The 22,280-nt window shown below is 39.8% G+C and overlaps 4 protein-coding genes across 5 annotated transcripts; 2 read left to right on the top strand and 2 right to left on the bottom strand.

Annotated features, from left to right (window-relative positions):
• The first annotated feature begins 127 nt into the window (after positions 1 to 127).
• On the top strand, positions 128 to 3,500 carry klhl41a (kelch-like family member 41a). Its single transcript, XM_056388521.1, has 6 exons — positions 128 to 1,824; positions 1,919 to 2,076; positions 2,188 to 2,295; positions 2,393 to 2,578; positions 2,920 to 3,066; positions 3,214 to 3,500. Exons 1-6 carry the CDS (start codon positions 739 to 741, stop codon positions 3,323 to 3,325), a joined length of 1,797 nt encoding a protein of 598 aa, XP_056244496.1. The 5' UTR covers positions 128 to 738; the 3' UTR covers positions 3,326 to 3,500.
• Positions 3,501 to 3,986: 486 nt separating this feature from the next.
• On the bottom strand, positions 3,987 to 9,354 carry fastkd1 (FAST kinase domains 1). Its single transcript, XM_056388517.1, has 15 exons — positions 9,054 to 9,354; positions 8,413 to 8,916; positions 8,250 to 8,318; positions 7,652 to 7,777; positions 7,177 to 7,575; positions 6,964 to 7,074; positions 6,388 to 6,519; positions 5,812 to 6,298; positions 5,609 to 5,723; positions 5,395 to 5,523; positions 5,116 to 5,247; positions 4,910 to 5,023; positions 4,651 to 4,795; positions 4,443 to 4,557; positions 3,987 to 4,315 (listed from the first exon to the last, which is right to left on the bottom strand). Exons 2-15 carry the CDS (start codon positions 8,745 to 8,747, stop codon positions 4,220 to 4,222), a joined length of 2,505 nt encoding a protein of 834 aa, XP_056244492.1. The 5' UTR covers positions 8,748 to 8,916; positions 9,054 to 9,354; the 3' UTR covers positions 3,987 to 4,219.
• A 976-nt stretch (positions 9,355 to 10,330) lies between these two features.
• Positions 10,331 to 16,805, top strand: ppig (peptidylprolyl isomerase G (cyclophilin G)). Of its 2 annotated transcripts, none has more exons than XM_056388518.1 (13): positions 10,331 to 10,429; positions 10,974 to 11,057; positions 11,562 to 11,636; positions 11,726 to 11,833; positions 12,006 to 12,050; positions 12,139 to 12,226; positions 12,347 to 12,376; positions 12,480 to 12,619; positions 12,754 to 12,931; positions 13,008 to 13,193; positions 13,291 to 13,381; positions 13,608 to 13,747; positions 14,603 to 16,805. In XM_056388518.1, the coding sequence occupies exons 2-13, from the start codon at positions 10,997 to 10,999 to the stop codon at positions 15,600 to 15,602; spliced, it is 2,142 nt and encodes a 713-aa protein (XP_056244493.1). In that variant the 5' UTR covers positions 10,331 to 10,429; positions 10,974 to 10,996; the 3' UTR covers positions 15,603 to 16,805. The 2 variants fall into 2 exon arrangements, with proteins under 2 accessions (XP_056244493.1, XP_056244495.1); XM_056388520.1 differs by lacking the exon at positions 10,331 to 10,429 and adding an exon at positions 10,452 to 10,468.
• On the bottom strand, positions 15,697 to 21,749 carry cfap210 (cilia and flagella associated protein 210). The gene is made up of 9 exons (XM_056388523.1): positions 21,512 to 21,749; positions 20,348 to 20,556; positions 20,053 to 20,226; positions 19,762 to 19,967; positions 19,345 to 19,501; positions 19,118 to 19,257; positions 18,820 to 19,012; positions 18,441 to 18,605; positions 15,697 to 18,335 (listed from the first exon to the last, which is right to left on the bottom strand). Exons 1-9 carry the CDS (start codon positions 21,558 to 21,560, stop codon positions 17,982 to 17,984), a joined length of 1,647 nt encoding a protein of 548 aa, XP_056244498.1. The 5' UTR covers positions 21,561 to 21,749; the 3' UTR covers positions 15,697 to 17,981.
• Positions 21,750 to 22,280: the final 531 nt, after the last annotated feature.

Raw genomic sequence — 22,280 nt, 5'->3', positions numbered from 1 at the left:
GCATATTTTTTAAAACAATTTCAATGTGTAGATATCTCATACATACATTGTAATTCATTTGCATGGGGAAATAACCCAATGATCTAAGGCTAAATAAAAAGAAAACTGTACAAGGTGCTAAAGTATGTTAAAAATGTTAAAAGAGGACAAACGGTCACCTCTTGTGGCAGCAGCTGTTCACTTACCCTGTCTGGTGGTTAGGTAATTCCCCTTTGGATGTACTCACACAAATACTGAATCACACACTGTAGGGAAATAGTCATTACTATCAGTGAATTATGACTCACTCCACACATAGATGTTACTAGAATATACACCATCGTAGTACTGTTACCACATACAGCAGAGCAAATGGTCCTGCCATTGTGGTAAGTGTTTTGTGTTTTCATTATGTACTTTGATGCATTTCTTGTAAGAATGTATTTTCACTGTATTAGATAGACAGGAGTAAATAAAATGAAAAGATCAGAGGTTATTTTTGTGTGGCTGTACAACAATGTTGTTACTAATCACCGGGGTGACAAGGCCGTCACATTTGTTTCTACTCTGTGACAGCTGTGTGAGCTCACCGATTTGGCCAACCAGAATTCTTCATAGATGGGGTGGTTGGCTATATTTAGAGGGACACAGTTATATTGAAGTGGCTTCAGACCTGACTGCCTATAGTTCTCTGTCTTCACCAGCTGGGACAGTCGGTCAAAAACTGCTTCACCTTCATTCACTTCCTGTCCTAAAAGAATGGATCCCCAAAGCTTGAAGGAAGATCTCCGTCTTTTTCAGAGCACTTTGCTGCAGGATGGACTCAAAGAGCTTCTGAATGAGAATAAGTTAATTGACTGTATCCTAAAGGTTGGAGACAGAAGCATCCCCTGCCATCGGCTCATTCTGGCAGCATGTAGTCCTTATTTCCGGGAGCTTTACTTCTCAGAGGATGGCAAGGAAGCGGACAAAACTGAGGTTGTTCTGGAGAATCTGGACCCCAAAATTTTGGAGGTGATTGTGAATTACATGTACTCAGCAGAGATCGACATCAACGACGATAATGTGCAGGATATTTTGTCTGTTGCAAATCGCTTCCAGATCCCCTCAGTGTTCACAGTTTGTGTGAATTTCCTGCAGAAGAAGCTGTCGAAGAAAAACTGTCTTGCCATCTACAGGCTGGGACTGATGCTGAACTGCGCCAGACTGGCAATCGCAGCCCGAGATTACATTGCAGATAGGTTTGAGACCATAGTCAAGGATGAGGATTTTTTAGAGCTTGCTCCACCTGAACTCTTTGCTATTATTGGAGCAGATGCGCTGAATGTAGAAAAAGAGGAGATGGTGTTTGAATTACTCATGAGGTGGATAAGGAAAGACAAAGAGAAGCGCGTAAAATCCTTAGAGGAGGCCTTCGACTGTATTCGCTTCCGTTTGCTCCCTGAGAAGTACTTCAAGGAGAAAGTAGAGAAAGATGACCTCATCAAAGCTGATCCTGAGCTTGTCAAGAAACTCAAAGTCATCAAGGACGCCTTTGCAGGGAAGCTGCCCGAGAAGAAAAAGGGACAAGGTGGTGAAGAAGGAGAGGAGGGCAAGTTGCCTGGCTACCTAAATGATGAGCGCAGATATGGCATGTATGCCAAAGACATGCTATTGATGATCAATGACACTGCTGCTGTGGCCTATGACGGCAAGGAGAACGAATGTTTTCTCGCTGGGATGGCTGAGCAGATCCCCCGAAACCATGTCAGTCTGATATCAAAGAAGAACAATCTGTATGTGTTGGGAGGACTCTTTGTTGATGAAGAGGACAAAGAAAACCCACTGCAATGTTACCTCTACCAGGTAGGAAAAACCTTTGTCTACTTTGCATTAACATTACATCCCAGAAAATTAATTTCCTCACTTTATTTAAATTGTTTTTTACTGTGCCTCTCAGTTGGACAGCCTTGCTGCTGAATGGATTGCTCTGCCACCGATGCCCTCCCCCCGGTGTCTCTTTGCTATGGGGGAATCTGAAAACTTCATCTTTGCTGTAGCAGGAAAAGATTTACAGTCCGATGAGTCACATGACACTGTTATGTGCTATGACACTGAGTAAGTTCAACACATCAACCCTCTGGATGTTAATTCAATGGGTTCTTATTGAGAATATTTATGTGGATTCACTGTTGAACATATTCTCTGTCACTTTATCTGCCCCTGAAGGAAAATGAAGTGGACTGAGACAAAAAAGTTGCCCTTGAAAATCCACGGCCACTGTGTGGTCTCTGAGAACGGGCTGGTGTACTGTATTGGAGGAAAAACAGATGACAAGTAAGACTGCGACACCAGAACATATAATATAAAGTCAAAATATGATTTTCACAGTACGTTAACCCTTCTTGTGAATCATTTTGTCTCGCTGGTATAGTAAAACAATCAACAAGATGTTTGCATACAACCACAAGAGGTCAGAGTGGAAGGAGGTGGCTTCCATGAAGACACCCAGGTCGATGTTTGGAGCAGTCATCCACAACGGGAAGATCATTGTGGCTGGAGGAGTCAATGAAGAAGGCCTCATAGGTGCATGTGAGGCCTATGACTTTGGAACCAACAAGTATGTGCTTTTATTGTTACAATCAGTATAGACCCTTTAAACTGACAAAGTGTCTATTGTTTTTACCATATTTGGAATCACAAATGTGTTCGGATGTCATAATTTATGTTTTTTGTTGTCACTCTTCCATGTTGATAGCATATGTCACACTGCAAAACAAATACTAGACTGTGTTATTATAATGTTTTCATTTTCAAATATAACATTCAAATCAGAATAATCCATGAAATGTTGCAGTTGCTTAGAGAAAGAGTCAAGGAACTCTTGCTGAGAATTTTAAGGACCAGAGAAAAAACCCATAGAGATATCACATTAATCCAGCTGAGTGCACCTTGTTGCAGGTGGTCACCCTTCACAGAGTTTCCCCAGGAGAGGAGTTCAGTCAACCTGGTCAGCTGTGGAGGGCTGCTGTACGCTGTAGGAGGCTTCGCCATGGTGGAGAATGAGAATAAAGAGTGTGCACCCAGTGAAATCATTGACATTTGGCAGTAAGTGTTGATTTTGTTGCATTATACAGTATATTTTATACGTTGTGGCAAATAACATGATTTTTTGTGATTTTCTTTTACAATGAAAACTCTCCTTTCACTCTCTCAACTGTCTAATACAGTAACATGTTTTAACTTCCTTACCAGGTATGAAGATGACAAGAAGCAGTGGAGTGGTATGATCAGAGAGATGCGTTACGCTGCTGGAGCCACCTGTGTGTCCATGCGTCTCAACACAGCCAGAATGCCCAAACTGTAACGACGGTTCGGGGACATTCAGTCTACTGCTGCAGAAGTGCTTTATGTACACGCTCTTATTTAGAGGTTCATTGTTGTCATTTATCATTTTAACATATCAGCCACGTCCCCTTTGCCTGTACTGAGTTTTTGTTTTAATAAAAATGTATCATGATTTAACATGATCAACAATTTCATACAGTGAACAATCATTTTTATTTGGACCAGAAATTGTTGTTTTTTCAGATCTTACTCTTACACATACGACTTATTACAGCCAACAGGTAATATTTTGCATAGAAATAAATATTTTATTAAATCTAGAAATGTTCTACCATTCAGCTACAATATGTAGTTTTAAATTTAAAATATCATTACCCACAGCTCATAAAAATATTCAAGTACTATACCAAGGACCTGAGGCCCTGTGCATATGCCCGACGGACTTCAACTTCACCGATTGCAGTTGTTATACAAGAAAAATAACTAGTCAGATATCTGCTGGTGTTCATGTGGAAAAGCTCTTAAATCAGTTGAAAGACTGAATTTGTGAATTTGTATACCATACCAAGAGAACAGACCTATGAGCTGTATATAAACAGTAACTTACATCTTGACTCCAGTTGATGGACCTCTTATTTGGGTGCAAACCTATTATTGTTAGATATGTACAAAACAGAAAATGATGCTTTAGATTTTATTTAAAAAAAAAAAAATGAATACAAAAGCACATTACATACAATCTTACTTCACATGAATGAGGTAGATTCATGTCAATTTTAGGCTCTATGACAAAAAAATAAGGAGCACTTGAATCTTTGCACTCAGTCACTCACTGCCAAGAATTTCTTTAAAACCAGGCTGAAAGCTCAGTGTCCAATGTAACATTTCCTTTCTCATTCAATAAATAATGCCTTCAAGAAGAAAGCTCTCTAAATATTTTCTTCTTTAGATATTCCTTCCAGGCATCCTGTGTTGAAAGCTCCATAGAGTTCCATTCATAATGAGGGATCTGTAACAAAAAAACCCAAAATCAAAAACACTAATTATTTCACTGTCAGTGTGAGACATTTATTAAGATTCAGTACAAGACATGTACAGTGCTGCAAGCCATGTTAACTTCAGTTGTGTCTTCTTACCTGAACAACGCGATATCCCAGAATTTCAAGGTGTCTTTTTCTCATCAAGGCTTCACCTTTCATATGATGAGAATTCTTACAGAAGCACTTTGAATCGAGGAAGTCCACAGCAACTCTGGGTGATAAGTAAAAACAAAATGTCAAATATATTTCATTTCTGACTGGTCTTATTAATCATCTTCAGGCTGTGTTCTGTTTGTGTCTGTACCGCTGAGCTCCAGGTGGCAGCTCATCCATGATGTTTTCCGTTGAGCTCGTCCCCCAGTGAACCTTCCCTCTGTCTGAGATCTGCAGTGTGCTCGGAGTGCTGTAAGGCAGCGGCTGTAGGTGTGTGTCCAGTATGCATTCAAAGTCTGAAAGTACAAAAAAATGTCCACATTACACTTCTATCATACAAATATTCGCTCCTTTTCCCATTCACCTCTATTGAGGCCCACACGAAGGATGAATTCAATCCTACTACTCACCTACGGTGTAAAAATATGGAGTAAAAACTGCTGCTCGGACACAGTTAATGCCACCTAGAACTTCACCCAGCATTTTGTGGATTTGCTGCTGCACAGAACTGACAACGCCATTCCCTGAAAAAAAATAAACAATTTTACAGACACTGAATGGTATGAATTGATTTAATTCAAACTTCTACCCCATCAAGACCTGAAGACCTCATTACCTTTCTTTTGCAGCTGCTGGCAGTAGCGCTCATGAAACCACGGCACCTGGAACTCAGGACACTCAAGACACACGGCGCGATTGAGCTCCATGAGGCGCAGTCTGGTCCGCATGTTGAGGGCATCGGGTAGGGCTGTAAGAAGCAATGTGAACAGTTACATTAGTCCTATTCAACAAGTGTGAAGTGCTTATATCTCAAGATGAATATTCTGCCACACATACAGGAGGACATTTTTTTATTTCTTTATATATATATAATTCACACCATAAAGGCACATACTTTCTAGTTGGGCATCCAGTTTTCCCAGAAAGTCGATACTGAAGATTTCTCTGACCAGTTCTTCAGGAAAACAGTCAGCCACAGCCAAGGAGTATGCCAGGAGAACTAGCAGATGGGGGTCAAAGGAGCCTACAAGCACATGTAGAGATGTTATGCATTAGTGTGATCTTAAAATAAATTAAAAAACAAGTCTATAAAATGACTATTCACTTACTGATATGAGGAGTAAAGCGCTGAATACAAGCATCATACAACTCGTCCGCTTGTTCAGGATCATAATTCAGGACAGAAAAGGGCAGCAGGGTGGCATATGTTGCCGAGTAGTGAATCTTCAAAATTAAAAAAGGACAGGAAAAGTACAGTTAATATATAATTAGTTATTCCAGACTTAGCATGCTGTGTTGTCTCCTAAAGCACCTTGTCGATGTCTTTAATAGCCACACTGGCGATTCGGTCCATCAGAGGAGGGCAGAGGTGATTCATCCGGGTTAAGAAGAGGGACAACTCTGGCACATTGGTCCAGTTTATTTGGTCCATCATCCTCTGCAGCATGACCATTGTCTCTTCGAGCAACATTTCTTCAAACCACTCCCCTGAAACGTACCTGAGCTCCTCAAGCACCAAGTCCAGCCGGTCGGCCGTTTGTAGCCTCTCGTGCCCGCAGCGGTTCAGAGTCTGCAGCAGACGGACGTACTTGCTGGGAGTGTTGTGGCGGTAGGACGGATCGTTCCGCACCCACTTGGCAATGGCAAAGGAAATGGTGTTGAGGTCATTGAGATTGCACTGCGTCACCACCGCCTCTACCCGTGAGGTCACAGCCTCATCGAGCCGTGGGTGGGGCAGCATGGACAGAACACGGGTCAGCATGGTCACCTCGTAGGGGAAGACGCTGTGCTGCAAAAAGCTGCAAGACAAAGTGTAATCAGTCTATATCTTAGTCTATATAATCAATATGTGGAGCAAAATGGCTCCTTAGCTCAAATTAACACTTACTTGACCAAAATGTTTCTTAGTTTGGTGAAGAGTTCAGGGTTCTGGTATTGGAACAGATAAAGGGCTTGGGTGATTCTGGCCACCTCCACCGGTTTATACACATGAAGGTTCCTCTGGATTACTGATGCAATTCTGGAAAGTAGTTTAGTAATGATTACATTTTACAAAATATTCAACAGACTTTTTTTTTATCTGATAATGATACATCAATGGATTTTTGTTCTTTTTAAATAAAATTTTGTCAACCAGTATTTCCAATGTCAGGAATGAATTTTCAGTCTCAACTTTTAAGACAACACGGGTGAAAAGTCCTTTAAGTCCTGAGAAACATTGAAATATGAACCTCTCCAATTACATGACAACAGGACAGCTGCGTCTGCTGAGGGAGATTGTGTGAGGCTCCTTAATGGTCCTGTATCCAATGATAAATTAACTTTCAATCCTCTACCTCAAAAATGGCAATTCTGTACTGTCATTTTCCTGTTACTTTTCAGCTGACAAATATGGCAATGCTAATATATCTGCAATAAGTTGGTATATTGGCTCTGCTGCTATATGGCAGAGATATGAACTCACTTGTTCAGTAAGCTAAGGTTCCTGCTTTGAATCTCTTCTAGTGCTTCGGCTATAGCCAGAGCCTGGTGTGCACTGAGCTCATCCGCCAACAGGAAGGCAGTGTTCTCCAACCTGAGAGGAATTAAACCACAAAGTAGACCAGTGAGACTTGAGGACTGCTGTAAAGGGGTTAGATTTTTACTCATGTATTCCTCCACTAAAAATCATACAAACCCTTCTCTGATCTCCTGATTGGCCATGGGAGCCAGAGCAACAAACAGTTTAGTGAAGGAGAAAGGATCAGTGCTTGAATCAATCAGTTCTATCAGTCTTTGTTTAACAGCCAGCCTGAAGTCACAGTTGTTGAACTGCAGGGACTGATACAGCCCCATGATGATGCTGATATTCTCTGCGTCTAGCCTGGGAATGTTGCACAAGAGGATCTGGTTGCACTTCTCCAGCAAAGGCCGGTGGCTGTACTTGATGTTGCGTAGGAACTGCACCACTCTCCGAGGGTTGTTGTACTGTGAGGGATCCATGGTGTCAAGGAGAAGATCTGCTCTGTTAATGAAGGCATCCCGCAGCCGGGGAGACACCAGGGATGATGTGCTTATCATCAGTGTAGTTAGGACCCTGAGAAAAACAACACAGCGGAGTAAATACACAATATGAGATGCTTAAATTTGATCACATTAGTATGACAACCAACCTGGCATCATCCATCGATGACAGCCTCTGATCCACAATACTTGTGATGCGGCCCATTAGAGGACTTTGTTGAAGGTGTTGATCACTTAGACAAATAGCAAACTTGGACAGGGAGGCCATTGGAAATCTGCAAAAATACACATTTGTGTAACATCTCATGAGTGTTGAAACAATTAGACAATTAATCAGAAATTAGACCACTAGACGATTAATAGACTACTGACAGAAAGATTAATAACAATTTTCATTCCGATTTATCTGCTCAGTCATTTATCAAGCAAAAATGCAAAACACTTGCTGGTTCCAGCTTCTACTGTGTGAAGATTGGCTGCTTTTCTCTATTATGTGTCATTGTAAATTACTATTTTGTGGTTTGGCACTGGTGGTTGGAACGACAGGACAGTTGACTGTGTCACTTTTGGTCTCTGAGAAATTATGAAGGACAATTTTCACTATTTTCTGACATCTTATAGACTAAACAATTACTCCATTGACTGAAGAAAATAATTGCTGGATTAATCAATGATGAAAATAACAGTTGAGCCCAAAATGTAATTACCTAAAGACAAACAAAAAAAAGAGAGAGAATGCAATCATACCTGTCTATTCTTAGCCATGCTTCTGAAACCAACTGTTGAACAAGAGAGTCATGTGGATCCACATTCAGCCTACAAGATGGACAATAATTCAGTAAATTGTCATTACAGTTTTATAATTCAGAAACACACTCTTCAAGGTGATGATGTCTGTATTTTAACGTACCTGAGGAAACTGTAAAGTATGTCCACCAACATAGAATCATCCATAAGAGCAATTTTGTTTTCAGCCAAAACCCGGAGAGTCAAGAACTGTGGGTGACTCTTGATGAGATCCACAGTCCTGAGTAGCTGAGGTTTGTCTCTCTGAAACTGCCACAGCATCCCCACAGCACAGCTGACATGGTTCACTGTGAGCTTGGCCTTGTTCTTGCCCACCACATCAAACACATGGTCTTCGGCCAAGCAAACCTGCAGCTGGTCCAAAACCTGGTCTCGGTTCACTGTCCCCCCATGAAGGAGCCTACGAAGGCAGGAATTCACACACCGGAGCCGAAACATAATCACAGACCTTGGCTCAGATTATGTATGAACTGAGGTCTTCATTGTAACAACACAGTGTCCACTATCCACTTCAATGTCAAAGTAACAAGCAGGTTCAGCCAACTGGTATTACATCCACCAAATAACAGTCTGGGGGCAGAGGGTGTTCATGCTACTTCAGGGACCTCTATCAAAAAACACAAACACAAAAACACACGTTATTTTTAACCTGTATCATAACTTATGACATTATACCTGGTTCTACTGCATTAAAAGACAAACATATGACATGTCAGTGAATGTAGATCAATGTGACATGCTGACCTCAAGTTCAGAGGGTTTTAGAAACAGCTCCGCTCACAGATGTAATGCGACTTCCCTGTGGTGTACCATTAGACCGTGTGCTACCAGGAGCTCAGCTGAGTTTTCTAACGCGGTTTTCACGTGGTTGAAGAAACAGTCACTTAAAATGACTGAAATGACCAGACTACCCTTGCTAACCCTATTCTTAGGTAGATTTCTGCAGATTATAGAGATTTAAACATTATATGTCGTACAAAAATATAACACTGTCATTAAATACGCTCATTCAAAGTCAAAATTACCTAGCATGTGTGCTACATTGTTTCACTTCCGTAGCCAGTGACATAACGACGACAGACGATTTTCAAACCCTGGGTTTTGTCCTTCAGGCAGCAGCTCATTCACGTTGGGGCGTGAAAGCAACTTGGTCTGATGTGTTCAAAACAGTTTTTCTTACTGTAAATACCTTCTGATGTCCGTCTGTATAACTAAGAAAATATCGATTCTGTGAAGTCCCCTAGCACTATTTTGCAACCTCATTTCAATTTCTTTATTTTATTGGCATAAAATAACCAATATAATTTTCACAAAGTGACCGTATATTATGCTTTACTTAGGGAAAAAGAAAAAATCCTGAGCTGTAAGGGGGTTCAAATTCAAAGATTTTAAACAAAAACCAGCTATTAACGGTTTTTATAAGCCTTTGGATTTGTGGAAAACTAAATCAAGTCAATACTGTTTGGCATTCTTTGTGTAACCAACAGGCTTGGCTGTTTATCTGTAAATATGCAATGGTAATAAAAATTAAAAGATTAGTAATACACATTTGAGAATTCATATTTGTGTTATCATAGGATACCAAACATGCTTCCATAATAAAGTAACATTTTCATTAATACGACTGTTGAAGTCCAAAACAATTCTCACAAAAGGGCACTACCAAAAAAAAAAACAAAAAAACAATAGTTTTAGTGGAGCTGCAACAGAAGCAATTTATATCATTGTCTTTTTTTGAATAAGCCTCCTAACCTATGCTTCTAGATAAGAAACCATGATAAAAGACCTGGTGGAAGGTTTTCCTTTTTTAATATAGATGAAATAAAAAGAGGAATAATGTTCTACACAGGTGGGTTCACTGAATCATTAAATGGTTGATGTAGCTGATTTAGACAGCCTGAGAGAAAGTTGTACCTTATAGATAAATTACAGGGCATAAAATCTCCTTTGCTCCTGCTGCTGCGTGCACCGCTGCGTTGACTGGCGCACGAGCCTCGACATACGTTGACGTCCCTCTCGCGCCATCTTTAGAAACAGTGAGCTCAACACTGAATGAAACTTAATTTTCGTCGTTTGTTAAGAGCTGCTCGCCTTTTGGAATAATATTCTTGTCTTTCCAGGTGATGTTGTGTCACATTGTGGGTGTTCTATCGACATATGTATGTAGTTAATGCACTAAAATGGTTCATGTTGTGTAGGAAGATTCCTCTATTATGTTGTGTGACCGGGGGTAGGTGAGCTTGCTAATGCTAACACCAGGCCTAACGATGAGTAGATAGATACTGCTGTGTGAAATCGCAACGATTTAATCCGGATTGTGAGTGTGTACACGGGGACACTTAAGATACCTGGAAACGTGTCACTTGTTGGATAACATTATCTCACGAATAAAAAACAAACGAACATTAGCTAGCCTAACGGTGTTTATTATAATCCAGCTGTGTCGGTAACGCTTCTGTTGTTTATCTGGTAACTTGAACGGCACAACAGTGATTTACAAACAATACCATCATCATTTATTTTTTGCTTCAAATGGTTTTCAGTAGCTTTTAAAGAAATCGTTCAGATGATCAGGCTCGGGAGATGTGCAAGATTTGCATCTCATTTCGCCTGTTGCATGCTGCTGTCCCTTATCTCTCTCTGATTTGTGCTGCTCACCTACAGGTGTTGGATCAGTGGAGGTGATCATGGGGATCAAGGTTCAGCGCCCTCGGTGCTTCCTTGACATTGGAATCAGTAATGTGCTCGGTAAGAAACAAACTTCACATTTCTGCCTACTATGACTCAGCTGTGAGTTAAATATTTCTTATACTAATGGAGTCTAATGGGGTAGCTATGCAATAAACCCTAATTTCATGAGGGTTGTATTGGAAACTGTTGTAGAGAGGTGTGATTCACATTTTGGTCATTTGGAGGGTGTAGTTTGTGGCTTTGTTAAATCCCATTGTCTTTTTAATATTCAGTCTACCCTTATAGATATGAATGGGGTTTATATACAAAAGATTACATCTGATATATAGCACCACAGACTACAGCCTCCAAAACTGCTGTAAACTTGGATCAGCATCTCTCTAATTTGTCTAAACAAAACCTGAACAGTATAACCACCATGAAGGTAGGGGATTATTGCAGGAATGTTGAATTAAACTGTTTTAGTTTTAGGTGGGTGTTCCTAATACACTGACAACTGAGCATGTGTTTCACCACAATTTAAATATAAGAAAATTATTCTAACCTGGTGTCTTCTCACAGTTGGCAGAGTTGTGGTGGAGTTGTTTTCAGACATCTGTCCCAAAACATGTGAAAACTTCAGATGCCTCTGCACAGGTGAATAATGGATTTTCTCCTCAATAATGATATGCTAGCAGCATATTTTTGCACACTTTAATCATGATCATTCCTGTTGTTTCTTCCAGGTGAGAAAGGCATTGGTAAAGGAACTCAGAAACCCCTGCACTACAAAGGATGTCTGTTCCATCGAGTTGTAAAAGACTTCATGATTCAAGGAGGAGACTTCAGTGAAGGTGAGTTAATAAAGATTGAAGGTTGTGAATGGTACTTATCTTAGAACAAACTGAATACGAGACTACAGGATCTGCTTGAATAACCAACAATCAACATGAGTTTAACAATGCCAAATATCCTGTCATGCTGCAACTCCTTTGCTTATGTTTTCTTTGTTCTTTGACATCTCAGGCAATGGAAGAGGAGGGGAATCCATCTATGGAGGCTTTTTTGAAGGTAAAGAGGCCACTGTCAGAGCTGTCAGTTGTTATCCAAACCGACGTTGGCTTCAAGATGGCAGTACAATCTTATCCTTTTCCCCCAGATGAAAGCTTTGCTGTTAAACACAACAAGGAGTACCTGCTGTCTATGGCCAATAGGGGCAAAGATACAAATGGATCCCAGTTTTTCATGTAAGCACTTTGTTTATGTTTTTATATTATTGATTTGATTTATTATAAGTTCTTTCTGTCATCCTTAAGCTTTCCAAATAATTGTCTTTTTTTCTTGAACGGCTTGCTGTGGCACTTCAGAACGACAAAACCCTCACCACATCTGGATGGGTAATTGCTGCTTGATTACATCTAAAAATCGAATTGATTGCATAGTGCACAATGTACATGATATGTCTCATAGCTAAAGGTCAACACCACTTTATTTTCTCAGTGTCCATGTGGTTTTTGGTCATGTGATCTCTGGCCAAGAGGTTGTTCAAACCATGGAGAACCAGAAAACGGATCATAACAGCAAACCATATGCTGACGTAAAAGTTTTAAACTGTGGCGAGCTGGTTCCTAAATCTAAAGGTTTGTTTGTTTGTTTGTGCAATGCATTTTCAGTGTTTTCAAAACCTTAAACGTCTTCTCTCCTGCTATTGACTGAGAAGACACAACTTTTACATTTAGTAAAGCAGTGCTTGTAACACTCTACATATTTGCAGCAAAGAAGGAAGGAAAAAAGAGGGAGCGAGCATCCTCCAGTTCCAGCAGTAGCTCCAGCAACTCTGAAAGCTCCTCAGATTCCTCCTCTGATTCTGAAGAATCTGAGAAAGAATCCAAGAAGCGGAAAAAGAAGGCAAAAAAACTGAAAAAGAAACAGAAGAAGAAGGACAAGAAAAGGTACATAAATTATTTTCACTGTGTTCAGTGTAAACAGTACCAAGTGTCTTTATACTGAGCCGCAATGCTTTGCTAGGTCAGAGGCGGAAAGTGCTGAGGAGAAAGAACAAGAGGAGGTGGTTACATCTACTGTACGTCCTGAAGAAATACCGCCCATCCCAGAGAACCGATTCCTCATGAGGAGAAGTCCCCAGGCAGTCCAGAAGTCAGTGGGGGAGGCTGAAAAGGATCAGAGAAATAAAGAGGAAAGGCCAAGAGAGAGGTTAGTCTGCTTGACAAGCATTCATTTTCTAGTTTGTCCTCTTTGTCATACTTATTTCCCACCGTCAATTAATTTTAATTACTCTTTCCCCCCCCAGTACTGGCATAACATATAATTCACAGTCAGCATATCATAGAAGACTGGTGATGACACGATCTGGCAGGAAGATAAAAGGCAGAGGTCCAAGGGTAGGTGCAATAATGTGAAGCTAGAATTTTGTCACAATAAATATAATGAGACTGGAATATGTCAGTCTCTAAATAGTTGCTTTCAAATGGCAGTGACACCTAAAATTCAATGTCACCATTTATAAACATTTTAATTGCACTTTTTTGTCTTGTTAAATGTTACTTCCAGTCTGTTTAGAGTCTGTATGGAACAGAAGTGAGTGGTCTGTCCTTTTCTCCTATCCAGAGGTACCGGACTCCGTCACGCTCTCGTTCAAGGTCCAGGGATCGTTTTCGGCGCAGTGAAACTCCTCCACACTGGCGTCAGGAGCTGCAGAGACAGAGGATGAGGGCAGTCACTGGAGAGCGCTGGATTAAGGGTGACAGGTAAGATGCTCTGACCTGAACTTATTAAAGAGTACATATTATGTAGTAGTGATGTTTGTCTGTAATGACGGATCTTGTATCTTTTAATCTGAGGCTGTGAAAATGTTCTGTTTAATGAGCACACATGTTTTAGTGTGCAGATGCAAGTGTTTTAGCTATGTACTAGATGTATGCAATTTATTAAAGAGGACGTGCAACAGAACTTGTAACTATGAAAATATCTCATCAGTTGCAGATATGGTCTTTTTACTAGTCGACTGTGACAATAAATGTGAACAAATAGATGTCCCCTCCGTCACCAGTTGATGTCATACTGTAGTAATTCAACCTATACAAAGAATTTAAAAAGCTTTCATAGTTGTTCAACTCCTGGTGCTGCCTGCTAAGACCTTAATGTCAAAATCCCTGCTGCACAGGAAGGGACACATTGTACAGATTGTAGCATGAGTGGTTTATTTGTAATAAATTCAATAAAACTCTACTGGATATTTTCTTAAAGTAATGCATTTGTGCTTTATTGTTTTTTTTTTTTTTAAGTTAAATACCAGCTGAACAGCTAGCAATGGCACACTTCACTGTTAAGCTTAGAGATAGATAAGTAAACCAGTCAAAACATGGGACCCTGACAGGTTCTCCAGCATAAATTGTGTATGAAATGCAAAGGCCATTGCAATACTTTTTGTATTTCAAATCTAATCACTCATTAATCGTAATAATATTTAATGAAATGCATTATGTAAGAAATTAATTTTCTAAAATTTAAATTTTCAACATTATTCAATGCATATTGTTGCCTGATGTTGGTTGTGATGATCTGTAAGTAATATTTCCTTTGCACTTTTTATGTTTTTACAGAGGTGACATGAATGACGCCAAGGACGAGGCTGCTAAAGCTCCAAGAAGAGAGAGACGAGCCTCCAGCACAAAGCATGAAAAAACAGCTGAGGGTAAAAAAGACAAGAAAACTCGGTCACATAGATCCAAAAGCAAAGAGGAGGATGCTGTAGAGAAGGATGAGAAGCATAGCAAACACACAGCAAAGAAACGAGATAAATCTCAGAGTCGCAGTAAAAGCAGAGAAAAGAGCAGAGAAAAGAGCAGAAGGTCAAAAAGCAGAGATAAAAGTCACAACCCCAAACGTGATGAGAGGAGAGGTCGCTCGAGGAGCAAAGACCGCAATATTAATAAGAAAGAAAAGGAATCGGAGTCTGATCACAGTAAAGATAGAAATAAGCGCCATGAGTCTGAGAAAAAGCATAAAGAGGACACAAAAGGAAGAAATGGTGAAAGAACTAGAACAAAGTCAAAAAGCAAAGAAAGAACAACCACAAAAGATGGGCGCAGATCAAGCAGCAGAAACAGGGATAGAGGTGGAACTGCAGCATCGAAAGACAAAGAAAAACGAGAAAAAGACAGGGAGAGGGGCAGGGAACGTAGCAGGAGTCAGGAAAGACGATGCAACAGTGAAAGGGAGAATAAGAGGCGAGGAACGTCCAGGGATAAGGAACATCGAACAAGAAGTCCAGACAGAAATAAAACCAGAGACTCGCACAGAAGCAGGCGCTCCAGAAGTAAGAGTAATAAGAGAGACCACAGCAAAGATCGATCATCTCATAGAAAAGACAGAGAAGCCGGCAACCAAAGGAGAAGACGTAGTAGCAGTTCTGATAGTGACAGAAATGATAAAAGGAAAAGTCAAAAGAGCCCAGATTCCAAAAGAAGAGCTAATAGTCCCTCCAAATCCAAAGACAGAAGAAGTCCAGCAAGACCAAGACCAGATAGTACAAAAGGCAAAGACAAAAATGACAGCAAGAGGAATAAATCAAGCTCTAGCTCCAGCTCTGACAGTGACTGAGCCTGTAATGGTGTCCTAAAGGAATAAATTGGGATTTTGTCCCTCTTTTATACCTACTACACACGTAATATGCAGCAACAGCTTCTTATCTAGAGTTGGACATATTAACATTCCTCATTCAGTGCAAAAAAAAAAAAAACCCACATCACAGTTCAGCCAAAGCTAACGTGAATGTACCAAAGTCTGTCAAAGGTCATTTCTGAAACAATTCACACCGATAACACAGATAAGAAATTACAACAGATGTTTGAAGTCATGATTGAACGGAGACAAAGCTGTAAAGCAGTAAACGAGGGAGAGACAGTGGCGTAGAGCAGAGCAGTAAACAAAAACCACTGTTAACATTTAACTTAAATCTGCAATTACAAACTCTGTAGCATCACGTGAGCTTTGGCCAAACTGTGGACTGCATTTGGGCTCTGAATGGGGATTGTGGATTTGTTCCCCATTAACTGTGTTGCATTGTTGATGGGTAGCTGAAGCTGCATAGTCAGATTAGAGAAAAGGATTTGTAACTGAAAAAAAATTCACTGACGTTGTATACTGCATTAGCAGTAAGTATAAAAGTACCAGGTTTTCTTTTAATTGTACATGACCAGCTGAAGTCAGTTTGAAGGCAGTTTTTTTTTTTTTGGATTGTTTGGTAAATTATATTTTGGCTTAATAGCTCCAATTTCAGATTGTTTGTTTAAAAAATGAAGAAAAAGAAAAAAAAGTAAGATTTTACAGCAACAGATTCTCTCTTCTTAAAAGTCTTTTCCCCTGAGGAGGTTTTCTACCGAAATTTGTTTTAATATTATTTAACACAGTTGGTTTTTGGGGATAAGGACTGCTTATAACTTTGGCAAAGTCTGATGTTGACTCAATTATTTTTACAACAACAATCAGTCTGTAAGAGAGAACTTGAGAAAAGAAAAGAATTTCTTGCATGCATGCTCATCCCTGGCATTGTTAGATGAAACATGTACATTGTGACTTTTTTTGTACATCCACAACCTTACTGTAATCCTGTGTTTTGCGATACCTCTGGATTGTTTTTGTGTTTGTTTTTTTTTGTTGTTTTTTTTGAAAGAATTAATGTCACTGTCACACTGTAAGTACAACATAAAATCAATTTGTATAAATTGTGTTTTGTGGAAGTTGGTTTTGAAAAGAACTCAACTACAGTGTAGAATGAATTAAAATGCTCAATTTGGATTTTAATCAATTGTTTTAATATTCTGTAAATGCTGTTACAATCAAAACACAAACAAAACAATAGTTATATCTTTTGCAGACCTTAACATTATTAGCATCCAAAATTACAGTGATTGCATTATTATAAGAACTTTACACTGTACTGTTTTAGCCCAGACAAATCTGTTCTGTGGTTGGGGCAGCTGATGTGAAACGTTAGCATAACACTTTGTTGTGTGATTAATATCAAACAATTCTCACAACATTCTCAATGTTTTGTGAATGTCGACCCCAGTGAGGTTTTTCTTTGTTGCAGTGTTATTAATAAGTTGAGCATTTTGACTGCAACCTTCAGCGAACATTTTCCAGAGCACATATATTGTGTACCTAATGATCATTTTGAAGAACATCTCTAAAAGTTGTCTGAAATCACTCAGTACTGACTACACTGCATAGTTTAACGTGTATAGTGTTCTATATAAGTATATATGAGAAACAATATTTAGCTGCTTCGCACTAACAGGAAATGATACAACACGCTGTCAGATGTCCATCACACAGTGACTGTAGACTCACTGTAAGTTAACCTTCAGAAATAGAAAGCAAAATGTCTTTCTCTGTAACTTATTTTTGTTTTCCAAGATCTTCCACGTCCTTTGTGCAATGCATTGTGGGAGAATAGTATCCTTCAACAGCACACTCAAAAATCAGCTGTATTTAATATGCATTCTGTCTGGTTTGAGTTGACTGTCACTTTTCCAATGTGAAGACGCCACGTACTGAGACCTGCTTAGATTTAGCGTGTAGTATAGATTAGGGACACACCGTTAGTCTCCATGGCATGGACACAGCTTTTTTGTTGTCTTTATGTATTTGGACATTTTTATGCCTGCAGTAATGAGATGACAGGAGACGTTCTGATTCATGGTTGGTGCCGTTGACACCTAGGCCACCAGGTGGAAGTCATGTGAGACTCCACTTGTCTGTGATGATGGAATGATGACAATTCAAGTGTCAAAAATCCCTATGTACTATTCACTATAGAGCAAACTATTGAGTGTTTGTTGGTAGTGAGTAAGTGAGTGGTTTCAGACAAAGCCTTTGTCAAAGTATTTTAAGAATGTTATTAAAACATTCAGTATCTTCAGAGATGGTAAATTCAGGGAAACATTGGAACTAAAATTGCCAGCTGGGAGAGAACAATCACCATGTAAACCCAAGTCTCCTCTTTGCTTCTTGAATGTCTACAACTTCATTAAGCTTTTTAATGTTCTGGGTGACACCAGAGACATATTGGGGCATCTGAGCACCACTACAGTCCTGAACGAGGTAGCCAGGCCGGACTCCACCTAAAACAGGGCCAAGCCCTCCTCCTATCCCTTCCCTCGCAACTTTGCAAAGTGGAAACACGTTTCGCTGAGCCTCTGCCGCTGCGCTGATGACGTGCTGTGAATACTGTTGAAACTGGTTTTCCTCCTCAGCAACAAGGTATGCGTTCTTTGCCTGGAACTCATGTTCATCTCTTCTCAGGTTCTGATGTCTGGCCATTTTTGCAGCCTGTGTATGAAAAATCAAATTTAAATGTCAAAAATTTGCCCTCAGAGAACACTGGCCATAACTGTCATGTCCATACTGATGTTCTTGAAACAGCTGTGACATTACCATTTGTGTGGCATTGAAGTCTTGTAATTTTCTTTCATCCTCTCGGATCCTCTGAGCCTTCAGTTGTTGTTTCTCAGAAAATATTCTGTCAGCCTCTTTCTTGGCTTGAAGCATGTCTCGGGTGGTTTGTTGTGCTACTTTGTCCCTCTGCTCCTTTTCTCGTCTCTGACGGAACAGGTGTGATAACATTTTGTTAGCTGCAGCTGGACGAAGGGACAAAAACAATCAAGTGGATTTCACTGTAGCCATAAAAAAAAATAAACATTTTGGGACCCACAGCTTAGAAACTCCATTTAGATCACCAAGGAAATGTAATAAAGATTTCATGCTATATTAACGTGACTTGTGTCATTGGTTTCAGAGTCTGAACTTGTGTTACCATGAATTCTCTGTGTGCAGTGATCGACTTCAACATTGCAGTCCTCTTCTCCTCCTCCTCCCTGTGCCGTTGTGCCTGTTTGGCATCCCGCTCAGCTACAGCCTTAGCAATCCTCTGCTCCTCGCTGACACTTTGGTCCTGCTGTGCCACTGTCAGTTTGTTCATGATCTTCTCTCTCTGCATCTGGGCCTCTCTGAGGAATAAAATAACCCAACAAGTTGAGTTGTTGTTACGTGTGAGATGTCGAGGCAGATGACTGGGTCTACGGGAAGCTGGATCAAGATGCGCTGGGTCTTACCTAAACAACTCAGTTTCTTTGTCTCTCCTTAACTTCATCATCTTTTGCTTGGCAGTGAGGAAAAGTTTCCTTTGCTTCTCTTCAGCCTCCTGTTTTTGTGCATCTGCTGCTCTTATGAGGTCTCTATTGGTGAGATGTTCCTGTAAATACAGAGTATACATCAGTAAACCTATATGCTAGAAAATAAGGATTCAAATCCCACACAACCCATGTTTCTACGACCCTACCAGGTGAGCTTGCATAAGGTTTCTCTTCTGCTCTGTTCGTCTTTCGTCCTCCATTCTCTGCTCCCATTGATAGAGTTCTTGAAGGCGTTGGATTTCCTCTCCGTCCTTCTTGTTCTCTGTCTTTTGTCGCTCTCTTGCAACCTCGTTTACCTTGATCCTAAAGACAAAGGATCATATTCTCATGTGAAACAAATATATTTTTAGTATTAATAGTATTTCTAGTAGTAATATTCGTCACAACCAGGAACAGTGAGGGCTGCACCAATACACTCTACTGTGGCACCATCACTCCACTTCACAGAATGTTAAATGCAAATTTTCATGCAATTTTTACCACACAGTAGATAAACTACAACATACCATACTGAAATCAGTGCAAATGCAGCCCGTTCAAAGGTTGTCTGATGTGACACTTACTGGTTTTTCAGGTCCTCTGCAACAGCCTGTCTCTCAAGCTTCTTCTGAAGTGCTTTCTCCTGCTCCTGTCTCAGAGCTTCATCCTCTCTGGTCTTTACCATATCTGTGAATTCTTTATCCACATCTTTAGAGGCACTCTGTATTCTTTGCTTCACTTCAATCTGGGCCTCCCTCTCCTTCAGCACTTCTGTCAGCAAGAGTGCACGCTGTGGAAACAGTAAAAGTCATTCTTTATGCCAAAACATCAATGTGTAAATAGCCTAACAACAGTAATGCTCAAGCGACACTAACATGTAATCCTTTGACTCGGTCAGTTTGATAATACAGCTGAGTATTGGCTTTTTCAATGGCGTCTTTACGCTTCTGTTCCTGGTATTTAGCCTCTTCTATGTCAGTCATTTTCCTTTTCTCCTCTTCAATCTGCTCTCGAATCTTCTTTGCCTCCAGCTTCTTTTGCCTTTGACCCTTTGATAAATATGAACACACAAAGTAAGTTAAAGTTTCGTTTTACCGCAGGATATTGTGCTTTTTGTAACCTCTCAAACACATCTGGAATCAATACAAAAACCCTGTACAGACAACTTACAGCGATGGTATTGGACCACAGCTTCACTGCCTCTTTTGATTGGAGGTGCAGGGCTTCTCTCTGGTTCGCTGCCTCTGTCATTCTCTCCTTGTCTTTATTAACCCGGTTCAGTTCATCTTGAATCCTCAGCCATTCGGCCTTGGTTAAGACCGTGACTTTTCGGAGATCAGGTGGCTGGATCATCCTGCTGGCTTCTTCTGCTGAAGACGCTATTAAAAAGGGAGGGAATTGCCCCAGGTAAATTGATCACTAAATCCAGAGCACAGTATCTTTATGGGAACTGAATATGCAACATGAAAATTAATAATACAGGCAGTTGAGGGCTTTCCAGATTAATAATTTAAAACAAAGACCCTAACTTTATACAATATATATTTATTTCCTGTTCTATTATTTCCTTTTATGTTAAAAAGGTGTAACAGCTGTGTGCCAAACACTGTCTGGTTTATATTTATATAAACAGGGCCATAGTTACCACCAAGAATTTGGGGATTTTAATGATTGGAACAGTTTGCATTTTGTAATTAGCAGCAGGTTTGAATTGAATCATTCATTGCGGTCCTGGATTGATATGGGATCAAGTAGCAAAGTGTCTTCCAATATGATACATTTGCATTTAAATGATATATGGCCAACAGCGTGACCCCCTCACCAAGGTGATATCATTTTTGCTTAGTTTTTCTTTTAATTAGCCTATACCTGAGATAATATGGCAGACCTTTTGAGCACCAATAAAGAAAACTTTACCATTTTTGGGTGGATAATCAAAAAAATCCTCATGAGATGGGATTGCAACGAAGGACTTGGACTCAGTATTTTAAAAAAAAAAAAAAAAAAAAAAAAAAGCTATGGCCTTGACTTGCATATGAGAAATATGACTAAATACAAAAATAATACTGATTACTATAAGCAAGAAACAGTAATATCGCTGTTACACAATTGTGTGGGAAGGTTGTTTTCTTTTAAAAACTTGGTACATGTTTGCTCGTTGACACGACAGGTAAATGTTTTGACATTGTTTTGTTTTCAGAGCTACTCTGACACTGTTCTGCATTTTAATAAAGACTCTCGTACAGTTCTTGGTTAATATTACAGATTTTCCAGACTGCTGTCATGTTGCCCGTCAACCAAAACAAACAGTTATCAATAACCCAAAGCTCTCACCACTTTTACTGGACCCTCTCCGTCGGCCGTGCTGAACCACCGATGTCATTTGTGTTTGATATATCTAAGTATATCTAATTACAGTGAAATAGCGAAAGCGAAATAGAGCAGCCGATAAGGAAATGTTTACTGTAGCTAACGTTATATACACACAGCTCTGTCTGTCCGCGTGTGTTGCGCTGTATCCAGGCAACGGATGACTTTTTGCTGATTGACGACAGGTGGCGCTGTGTGTCACCAAGTATATACATGTTTGAATGTGACACAATAAATATGATTTTTTCTACTCACTCTCGACTCTCATCCATATACAGTCCTCAGACCGTCTATAAATCGTTTATATCTTGTGTAAACACGCATGCATATATAATATATCAAATATAAAATATATAAATCTTATATATAGAGTCAGTACAGGTCACTATATTACTGGCACCTTTGAGATGTTTTAAGAAATAACTGGATTTCTGACAGTTGATTCTCCTTTAATTTGTAACTTAATTAAACTCACCTGTGTAAACCGTCTGTATTAAAACAGTTCAGCTGCTTTAAGGATCCCCTGCAGAGGTGTTTTAAGACATGTAAAAATATTCTATGTCTGATATGGTTTTTTTTTTCACAAAAGAGTTACACGACCAAGATAATGTTTTTTATATTATATCTCTTCACTCTCATTGAAAAATCTATGAATTTGGAAGTGTTTTTCATTTAAAAAATGTATTTGCTGGACACAAGGTATTTTCCTACTCCACTGGAAAGTCCATTCTGA

This window comes from Seriola aureovittata, chromosome 11 (genome assembly GCF_021018895.1).
Source record: "Seriola aureovittata isolate HTS-2021-v1 ecotype China chromosome 11, ASM2101889v1, whole genome shotgun sequence".
NCBI lineage: Eukaryota > Metazoa > Chordata > Actinopteri > Carangiformes > Carangidae > Seriola > Seriola aureovittata.
This window is presented reverse-complemented; position numbering and strand designations above follow the sequence as displayed.

Bases quoted from the DNA above. Each gene is read 5' to 3' on its own strand.
- klhl41a (XM_056388521.1), top strand. From the start codon at position 739: ATGGATCCCCAAAGCTTGAAGGAAGATCTCCGTCTTTTTCAGAGCACT. The intron at 2,579-2,919 runs GTATGTGCTTTT...ACCTTGTTGCAG, and splicing joins TATGACTTTGGAACCAACAA to GTGGTCACCCTTCACAGAGT. The intron at 3,067-3,213 runs GTAAGTGTTGAT...CTTCCTTACCAG, and splicing joins GAAATCATTGACATTTGGCA to GTATGAAGATGACAAGAAGC.
- fastkd1 (XM_056388517.1), bottom strand. From the start codon at position 8,747: ATGTTTCGGCTCCGGTGTGTGAATTCCTGCCTTCGTAGGCTCCTTCAT. The intron at 6,520-6,963 runs GTGAGTTCATAT...ACTACTTTCCAG, and splicing joins AACCTTAGCTTACTGAACAA to AATTGCATCAGTAATCCAGA. The intron at 6,299-6,387 runs GTAAGTGTTAAT...TTTGTCTTGCAG, and splicing joins CTAAGAAACATTTTGGTCAA to CTTTTTGCAGCACAGCGTCT.
- ppig (XM_056388518.1), top strand. From the start codon at position 10,997: ATGGGGATCAAGGTTCAGCGCCCTCGGTGCTTCCTTGACATTGGAATC. The intron at 12,051-12,138 runs GTAAAGAGGCCA...CTTTTCCCCCAG, and splicing joins CTATGGAGGCTTTTTTGAAG to ATGAAAGCTTTGCTGTTAAA. The intron at 12,620-12,753 runs GTTTGTTTGTTT...ACATATTTGCAG, and splicing joins GCTGGTTCCTAAATCTAAAG to CAAAGAAGGAAGGAAAAAAG.
- cfap210 (XM_056388523.1), bottom strand. From the start codon at position 21,560: ATGACATCGGTGGTTCAGCACGGCCGACGGAGAGGGTCCAGTAAAAGT. The intron at 19,258-19,344 runs GTAGGGTCGTAG...CTGTATTTACAG, and splicing joins ACCTTATGCAAGCTCACCTG to GAACATCTCACCAATAGAGA. The intron at 18,336-18,440 runs GTAATGTCACAG...TTTCATACACAG, and splicing joins ACTTCAATGCCACACAAATG to GCTGCAAAAATGGCCAGACA.